Source organism: Anneissia japonica, unplaced genomic scaffold (assembly GCF_011630105.1).
Source record: "Anneissia japonica isolate Jap-2015-1 unplaced genomic scaffold, ASM1163010v1 scaffold284694_len16396_cov205, whole genome shotgun sequence".
In the NCBI taxonomy this organism is placed as follows: Eukaryota; Metazoa; Echinodermata; class Crinoidea; order Comatulida; family Comatulidae; genus Anneissia; species Anneissia japonica.
In genome coordinates this window covers 1-9,799 of record NW_022692481.1, presented here as the reverse complement: position 1 = coordinate 9,799, position 9,799 = coordinate 1, and the positions used below count along the sequence as shown (strand labels likewise).

Sequence of the window (9,799 nt, the reverse complement as noted above, 5' to 3'; positions counted from 1 at the left end):
GATACATATTGTTTTTTATTTTAAAAAAAAATCAATATAGACCTCTCATTGGCACCTAACAAGGCGAAGCCTTAGGTACAATGTGCTACTGAAATCAACAATAATAAACTTAATGGTGGCTGGGATAATAAGGATGTAAATTTAGCTAGTGTATGGTACAAAGCTTTAACTCATATTGTTAACTTAAACTTATTGCTATCTAAAATAAATTTCTCAACGCTATACATGTATAAATTGTGGTCATTATTTAAGTATTTACATCCATAAACAAAAAAAATCAGAAAGTTGGGGTGGCGCCAACCGGGGGGGAGGGCGTCGGGGAGGAAAACCACGATTAGTCGCATTTTTCGGGGCTTCGCCCCCATGGAACACTTTCGAGATTTTAAGCGATGTCCGACCACGCCCACCTTTTTTCGTCAGGGACATCGCCCCCACCCCCACCCACCACCCCGCCTGGAAAATCCTGGCGCCACCACTGTCAGAAAGAAAAATAAGATCAGCAGTATTGTCATTTAAAGAGGTAATGCGACCAATGCTGAATCAGCATTTGTTTTAATACTGTAATAGGAAGTCGGCTTAAAAGACATAAACTGTGATGATCATGGATAAGGTAACAGTGAACCATGTTGCTAGCTGTTGCACTGCTGAAGAGCTGCATTTTGTTTCATCAACTTGATTGTTTAGTTCTTCTACCAGATAACCCAGAGATTCCATTTCCATGCTTGAAGGCTGTGATATCAAATGATACAAGTATTAATATTATCTACGATATTATTATAGCACAGTATGATCAATGAATCAGTTTGAATGAATTTAAAAATTATGACTTTTTTTTAAAATGTTTTAATCCAATTTTCTAATTCTAATTTAAAATGGAAGTACCTTCATGGCAATTCAAATCTAAACACTACACAAATTACATTTGCTTAAAAGCAATGAATAAACATTCATCTTAATGCCAGTTTAAAGGTAAACATACTTCCATTTCCTTCTTGTGATTAGCTAAACTCGACAACAGTGCCTGTACAATAATAAAACATTAAAGAGACTACCCTCATTAAGTTTCCGACAAGCAATATACTTACAGGACCATGTGGGATGTATTCACCAATAAAAGGGTATTCAGAGCTATTGGTACATGTCATCATATGGTTAGATTTTTTATACCAGTCTGCACTGGCCATCTTTCTTTCTTTCGTCCAGTCAAGACCATATATAACTTCATGAAATGAATCCGCTCTAGAGAAATTTTGAAAAAACTCATTACGATATTAAATATTTGTCTTTAAATTCAATATAGGCCTATCTCCTTTATTTTCTAATGATCCACAGTTCTCAAGAAATTAAATGTAAATCTATGAAGACGAATTTAATTACTCTGTTTGTGTCGTGACCTAATTTAAAAGTAGGCCAAATTTATTAAGTAGGTTAAGGTTAAATCACTGGACAATTTAAGTGATATGTTCACAAGCTCAGCTGAACTTTTCAATCCTGCACCCCTTTCATGGAAATCTCAGTGGAAACAACACTGTTAAAGTGTGACGTGTAGAAAGACAAAGCTCTACGTAATCTTGTCCCGCTATTGGCGACATTGTTTGATATCAACCTAAGCACATTTAATGCTAAAAGCAAAAGCGGAACACGACTATTGTTTTTGATGATGTTTAATTTCATACTAATATGATGAACTACACTTACGGTGAAATGTCGACATTAAGGAACTCAGCTAGTGTCATTGGATCAGGTGCACTTCCACATTCTAGAGCATTAACCCTCGGATAGTAGAGCAAGAAAGCTACGCACATCTCATCCTTAGTACTCAAACCACTCTAAAATAAAACATTTAACGAATTTATGCTAAAATGTAGGTAGGGCCTAAACTTACTTTTAAGAGAAAAGTCGTGTAAACGTGAAATTCGAACAAACATAGACCTATTTATGGGATTCGAACAGAGACGAACGCGTGGGATTTTCAAACTGAGCCGAACTGGCCGAACTATGCAATATTCATTATTCGTGCAGGTATTGAACTGAGAAACATTATTTGAGTTGGACAACATAACTGCAACAATCGTGTACTTACAAACGTGGCTCTATCTCTTGTGGCTGTATTATATGTACATTCGACCAATAGCTCATCGCCCTGTACATAGAAATCAATTTTCATACATTATAATGATAATGATTTTTATTTTATTTTATTTATTTCCAGGCGCAAACAATAAAAACATACAGTAACATGAAAATATGAAACACTTGAAACATGAAGTATAAAATACAGTAACATCAAAACAGGTCATGAGGATTGATTTAAAACTTAAATCACTGTCTTAAAAAAGGGCTACAAAAGGACAATTATACCTATATCAATTACAAAACATACAAATTGAGAACTTCGATTAAAAAATATAAAAAAAATTAATTAAGACTGCATATATACAATTATAATATTAATTTATCAATAAATGTTTACAAGGAAAAATTGGAATTGATATAAAAAAAATCAACAGAATATGCACAAAAAATATTTACAATTAGATTCTCAAAAATTCATATTTACAATTAAAGTGTAATTAGATTTAAAATCATTACTATCAAAGGCATAACTTTAAAATAGATGTTGTAATATATGTTTAAAATTAAGATAATCAATGGCTTGTTCTCTAAATCAATAGGTAAATAATTAAAAAATACGGGAAATGGTGAAAGACAGTGAATTTGAGACAATTAGTAAGCGCAAACGGAATTTTAAATCTATGATCAAGAACATGATGAGTGTTAATTTTGCGGAGTTTCAACATTAATTTTCCCATTTTATTTATTTATTCCGGAAAAAGTATACACAACAATTAACATGAACCGAGAAAAGCCAAATGCTCGCCCGGAGCCATCCAATAGCAAAAAATCACTTTCAAGACAAAATAAAACAAAAGAAAGAAAAAGATACTAAAAACCAGCAGATATTGAAGGAATTTGAAGCAATCTCGAGTAAATTTAAGTTAATATTTTCTAAACAATAATATTGTTTAATATTCAAGTAATACACTTGAAAAAGTTACTTACTGGTTTGACTATCCAGTCTTCTTTCAAAATTCTTTGTTCCTGAAGATTGAAGTCGTAGAGATTGTCTCGTACAATATCGCCGATAAACTTACCATCCCTGTAATGGCTCAACCGAATGGCAGTCCCTGCGTGAATCAATGAAGATGGAGTTATAAGGAAGGCCTATACCTCCGTTACTCAATGTAAATTTTTAACCATTTTGTTGTATAACAGAGGTATAATATAACTACTGTATTATATATTTTTTATTCTTATCCAACAGCGAGTGAGTTATCAATTACAGATTGGAAGAGAAGAAATCGGATAAGATTTATTGGTTCAACATAACAATATGAAAATTTGATTGGATTCTTATCGATACACATGCCGTTCATCTTTTATACACAAAAAGCAATAATTCCTGGGAGTGTTCCAGCGCATTTTGGTAACTGTTACGGCGCACAATACACATGGTCCACTGTTTTTGATGTGTACCCACGTGACAGGCCGTAATGCCTGTAGTGTAACGATTATTGACACGGTGCGTACTATTAAAGATATGAAGCCTACATAATAGACATATAATGTTATTCATTAATTTATGTATAACAAATTCGACATTATACAAATTTCCAAGAGGAAACCAACACAAAAGTGGGTACCTCTTGTTCGGAGACAGTGGGAAATGTTCAGACATTGAGAAGACCTGTTGAAAACATTCCTCAATAGGTACCAGTGCCCATTACTTAGTTCTTAAACAATATCCTTAACCAGAATTACTCACCGACCAGATGGGCGTGAAGCAGTACACTAAATATTTTTATATCACCGTCCGCAAACATCTGTTGATAGATCAAATACATATATAATTGAGAGATAGTTGTTGTGGAGACACAACACAAACAGGTAAACGTTTTGAACACCGTAATAATGATTAAAATACATCACCTGTAGTGAAATCGGAAAAATTAAATACCAAATTGCTTAGTTAAATTAAAATCTCATGAGACACAATTGAGAAAATTCAGTGTTTAAGGCCTGTGTAGATTACTATCAAAGATGATAAGCTAAAAACCAATTGTTCATAGAGAAATAAAATAAAGAAGAGATTTTTTTTCATCACAATCACGATTTTTAACGAATTATCGTGTACCGGTATATGATAAAAAAATAATTTGAAAAATTGTCAAGTCAAATGACGTCATAATCATAGGAAAAACAATAAAATCGTTTTTACTACGTGACGATTTTATCGTTCCCTTGATTATTATCATTTGATTTGATTTGTGAAAATATACACGATGAATCGTTATCGAATCGTGCTAGTGTAAAAACTTCTCTTAGGCTATTTATATTATTTTCTATATGAACAATTGGTTTTTAGCTTGTTATCGTTGATAGTTATCGTCATAGTGTAAACAGGCCTTTACTCTTATTTATAGCTTCTCTCTGAGGATCGGGTATATTCGACGAGAAAATGAGCGTTTGAGAAAATGTCTCCTTCCTAGCCGGCCGGTGTCTACGAACTAGGCCCGGTTCACACACTGGCAAGACCTTAATAAACATTCGGCTCTTTATGATATATTTTCTACTTATGTATACTTTGCATATTAAATCAAATGAAAGGACGAATGTATCATATAACTGGTGGTATTAATAATATTAATATTAGTTGTACCGTACCGCATCGGAGCAGATACTGTCGCAAACACCATATGCTTTGAAGTCCGTCACACCTGGCGGTATTATCCAAGGTGAAAATGTAGTGATACCAACTTCCATCATATCGGCCTCAAATGGACGAATATCCGGTGTGTAATAGAATCGTATGCCAGCGACATCACGAATACCTAAATTGAAAATTTATGGAACTTTATTATATTATTAATTAACACCTAAACACCTAAACCAACTGGGCCACTGTGGCCTCTTGGTAAATTCGGTTTTGGGCAACACTTTTTGACACACTGTATGTGCGAGTATCATATAGGCCTATGGTATATTTTAAGTACATTCTTACCTTCTATAAGTTGTGGGTTATCGTAATGGACCTCAAGTTGTAAGTACCGTGGAGAGCCCGGTCCACCAATACTGTAACCAACGTGATCTGGAAATTCTAAAGGCTGAAAAATCAATTATAATGATTAAACTTGTCTAATGAAAATATTTTATAATTTCGATTGATAAGCCTACACACACTTATAAACACCTTTAAACATTATACTTATGACGTGTTCTTTTTTTTAATGATTTTTTTAATGACTAGAGATTAAGCCCATTGGGCTTCTATTCGGAATTTTGAGGTATCGATACTTAAACAAACCTAAATCATTAGACAAAAAATAGGGGAGAAATACACTACGTTAAAATAATAACAATAACTTAGGGCCTACACATTTCTTTTATCAGAACTAAAGCCTTAGTCTTTAGACTTAATGGATTAAAATTAATCAAGTGGGTTTATAACGAGGTTGTGATATTCGCAGTAATAATGCTTACCCCTCCTCCGATCGCCCAACCGTAGACAAGTTTTTTGCAGTTACTAAATTCAAACATAATTTCATTCTCACAGTCGAGGCTCATATTATTTTTTATTACATCGTGCAGCCCTGACTGACATTCCCTCAAGAGGAAATGGTGAACAACGCCCTCATTCCCCTTTTGAATAATTGGATCAATCTGTAGACGGAAAGGCCGAAAATGAATTTTAGAAACGAAATAAATACAATTAGATGCATGCTTACTGTAAAATATCTTTAATTGAAAACAGCACATCTTAGTACAAGGTAAATATTATTCTTATATAACTTGATAAAATTGATTAAAACTAAAAAAATAATACCGTCGAATATCTAATGTGGTGATAATTTTCAACTTAAATATCATTTATAAACTTTCTTAGTATCCAACATTAAAGGAAGCTTTTGTAAATGTTTACTCCATGAAACGGAAACAATTTCACAATGGTAGCTTATCAAAAACAAGTAGCCTACTCTATTAAGCGCATCATAACCTACCCGAATAACGTGTTGTCGTTCCTGTAACACCGGAAGCTCAATATGTGAACACCAGTAGGTTGTATCCCGGTCGCCCGGTACAAGGACCTCGAAAACAAAGATATAAGATAAAATAATATATAAAACAATTAATTACGGTTAAACAAAATTATATATAAAAATAAATCAATACCAGAGGAATAATATGATATATATCATATCATTCTTGTTTTCCCTTTTCACATGACACAGAACAATACAAGAATAAATCAACGAAGCAGGATTGCTTAAACCCCAAGACCAATATGCTAGGCCTATATATACTTTTAAACAAACTTTAAAATATTTATGTCTATATTTTACGTCTAATTTTCGTTGAACTTTCTTGCAATAGTAATAGGCCTAAATGCTTACCTCGTCGGCTAGAAAATCCATCGATTGTGTGTTATCTGGCATGATACTGAAGTCCGCATAAGACGCTGTACCACCAATGAAAACGATGGATTTAACACCTCGTCGAACAGGACCATGATATACTGCTGTTGTACCGTCTGGATCTTCTGGATTATAGGACCAAATCACTCTGATTGTGTCAGTCTGTGTTTTGCAGGGTATTTAAATGATTGAATTATGAAGAAAGCTTGTTAATACATATATATATATATATATATATATATATATATATAAAAGACATATGATTTATTTACCAAATCAAACTGATTAAAGATTATTATCAATTATGAGTAAACTAGGTGAAAGCTTGTTAATATTATATACGAGACATTTTATTTATTTACCAAATCAAACTTTTAAAAAAAACATTTCGAAGAACAGTGTTCAATTCAAGACGTTAAAATTAAATATTTCAAATATACAGAATTGTACAATGTATATAATATTATAAGATTATTAATTCATGAGTAAACTAGGTGAATATAGTTTTAAAATATTTGACTAATACCGGTGGAACCTTAGACCGATGCCGTCCATGTTTGTGAATGATATCGGTACCACACCAGCACAGAAGCTTTTTGGATTAAAAACCAGGTACCGGTTGGACTACGTGTAAAATCACGTTCATTAAAAGCAAATTAGCCAGTAAATCAAAATTACTGTAGGCCCTATACGTAAGCAAATCGTGTGAGGCATTTCCGTCATTGTGCTTGAAATTTAACATCCAGAGCATTATGTTGCGTGATTGGATAATGCTGGGGCGTACATGTGTGACCCTGTGGCGCTTGTTGACCATGTGTCAGTTCCAAACCGTGTGGATTTGTTTATACTAAAAATATATAATATAAAGAGTTATTGTAATAATCTTATATTATTATATTTACAATCAATGATCAGATTTATTTACATCATATTGGACTTTAATTTACATGTACTTACATTTATTATAATGAAAAATATACACTATACTAAAATTAATTTGAAATTTCTAAATTAGTAATGAACTAAATTATGAGCTAGTGTATAGTAGTATGAACCCAAATTTGGTACATGAACCAATATTATAATTAATCGTGTGTTTTCATTGATTAGACGGCAAAGGTAAAGTTGAGTTTTAAAAGCGTTCTGTTTTGCAATGGATTTCAGTGATTTTAATTTTATTTCTAAAAAGTAAAATAATTTCACCATGGAGTAACTGTATTTAATTTAATAACACTCCAATAATTCATAACAATTTCATTAGTCTCCGCAACTTTATTTCTCAACCATTGGAATAATAATAATTTATTATTTTATGCATCCCTGGAGTCCTTGGAATAAGTATTGTATTGTTTATGCAATATTAGAGGCCCACCTGAGATTAGCCTAATCTGAGACTAAAAGCTTATTGTCTCAGCATTAAATATTCTGATAGGTTATAGAAAGTTCAGAAAACAATTCTATATTTTAGTAAACATGTACAATAATTTGCGTAGATATAGTAATAGCGTTACAATCCATCTTAAAATCAGTTCAAAGCAGTCCCTACCATACTCACTAATCACAATGGCCCTTATTCTTAGTTAATTTAGAGTATTTTTTTCTTACATTTTTTCTATTAGAGAGCAGCCGGGTGGTAGCCACTGTGTGTGCGCTGAACCGTGAAGATCTTTAGGTCCCCGGTTCAATTCCTATCGCTGCCTCTCCCTGTGTTTCAGCTAGAGGGCTAAAATACAAGTTACAATAGCGCACCGTCTTTCGGATGAGACGTTTATGCCGTTGGTCCCGTGTGCATTTATGGCCCATGTGCACGTTAAAGAACGCAGTACAATCTTCAGAAAAGAGTAGGGGATTGTCTCCCTGTGTACTGCCCAATCACCACCAGAAGGACCCTCTGCAAATAAGTCTTCTTCTAGACTTTCGTGGGCTATCCTTGGTGTTTACGCCGAATAATTCCAATCCAATCCAATCTAATCCCAACTTTGTTTCTCCAAAATATACAAAAACTATGTTCTCTTAAGAGGCATATTCCGGAAGAATGAATATCTATAAAACAGTATTTGCTGTATAAGTTTTCACTGTTTATATTTGCCGTTGAATCTCTGAACCTATTATAATGACGCCTTGATTTGATGGTAATAGGCCTACATTTTTGTGGTGTTTTTTTTTTTCTTTAGCATGAAAAGAACTTAAGACGCCTTACATATGCACCTTACACTCTGTCGCGCTTTCCTGGACCCCGCACTGTAAGGCCTACACCTTTATGGTTGAAGGGTAATCAAAAACTTTTCTTACATTTTGATCCATATTAAAAGCAAATTACATAAGAGAAATTGTTAAAAAAACATACAGTAGTCTTACAGAAATATATGGCTTGTTTTCCTTAACCCATCCAAGCATGATGTCTGCGCCATTCATTCCACCGTTAGTTGAAAGTCCGATCCCAATGTAGCCAGTCGTATTTGCACGTACTTCAAACGTAATCGTATCATCTTCTACATCCCAAAGAAGTTGTATATTTTCTTGCAGATCTAACATTGCATTATGCTCAAACCCAGAGATCAGCACCAGGTTGGCACATAATGAATTAATAACTAAAACAGGTAGCAGTACTTTCAGCAACATCTTTCGCAAATAAAGTTAAGAGTCAAACTGAGCTGCTGTTCTCCGGCGCCGGTTCTTTTATATCGACCACCAGGCTGGACGTCAACTTCCGGCTTGCAGCTTGCAAAATTGTTTTCATAATGAAGTGACTTATGTGAAGGTTTTTTTTAATTGAGATATGAGAGGGATACTGAATAAGGTATTGTTCGATTGATGACCACCGTCAAACATGACAATGTTGTCACAACGTTTGTCGTACGAATATGTAATGACTCAATGTAAATTTTGGTGTAACGTTTATCGAACGAATTAATATTAATGGTTTTACTGATGCGGATGTTTATTTACTTTTTAAAATATTTGTATACATTTATTGTTTTGTACTTGGATACGGTTTTTTTTTGTATGTAAGGCTGGTTTGGTTTATAAGTTTTGCCTCCAACCAAGCTTTACACAAGGACAAAATGTCTTCAATTGAAGTAAACGTCTATCAAGATGACATAATATAAAATAAAATTAATAATAATAACTACAGTATTATTATTATTATTATAATGATAATAATAATAATTATTATTATTATTATTATTATTATTATCATCATCATCATTATTATGTGTAATTTTGCCCTACCTGACGTGAAAATGTACTGAATACTCAGTACGTTTGAAAACAATTGCGAAAAAAATCGCAAGTTGTTCTCGTGTGGGACTCGAACCCACGAT

General features: G+C 33.3%; 1 protein-coding gene across 1 annotated transcript; it reads right to left on the bottom strand.

Moving 5' to 3' along the window:
* Nucleotides 1-319: 319 nt before the first annotated feature.
* Nucleotides 320-6,664, bottom strand: LOC117100312 (DBH-like monooxygenase protein 1). Its single transcript, XM_033239961.1, has 11 exons — nt 6,453-6,664; nt 6,060-6,146; nt 5,542-5,721; nt 5,063-5,165; nt 4,726-4,892; nt 3,827-3,884; nt 3,064-3,188; nt 2,084-2,143; nt 1,699-1,829; nt 1,086-1,239; nt 320-729 (listed from the first exon to the last, which is right to left on the bottom strand). The coding sequence occupies exons 1-11, from the start codon at nt 6,492-6,494 to the stop codon at nt 577-579; spliced, it is 1,260 nt and encodes a 419-aa protein (XP_033095852.1). The 5' UTR covers nt 6,495-6,664; the 3' UTR covers nt 320-576.
* Nucleotides 6,665-9,799: the final 3,135 nt, after the last annotated feature.

Coding starts and splice junctions, on each gene's coding strand:
- LOC117100312 (XM_033239961.1), bottom strand. CDS start 6,494: ATGCCAGATAACACACAATCGATGGATTTTCTAGCCGACGAG. Junction 5,722..6,059: donor AACGACAACACGTTATTCGG/GTAGGTTATGAT, acceptor TTCCGTCTACAG/ATTGATCCAATTATTCAAAA. Junction 4,893..5,062: donor TAACCCACAACTTATAGAAG/GTAAGAATGTAC, acceptor TTTTCAATTTAG/GTATTCGTGATGTCGCTGGC.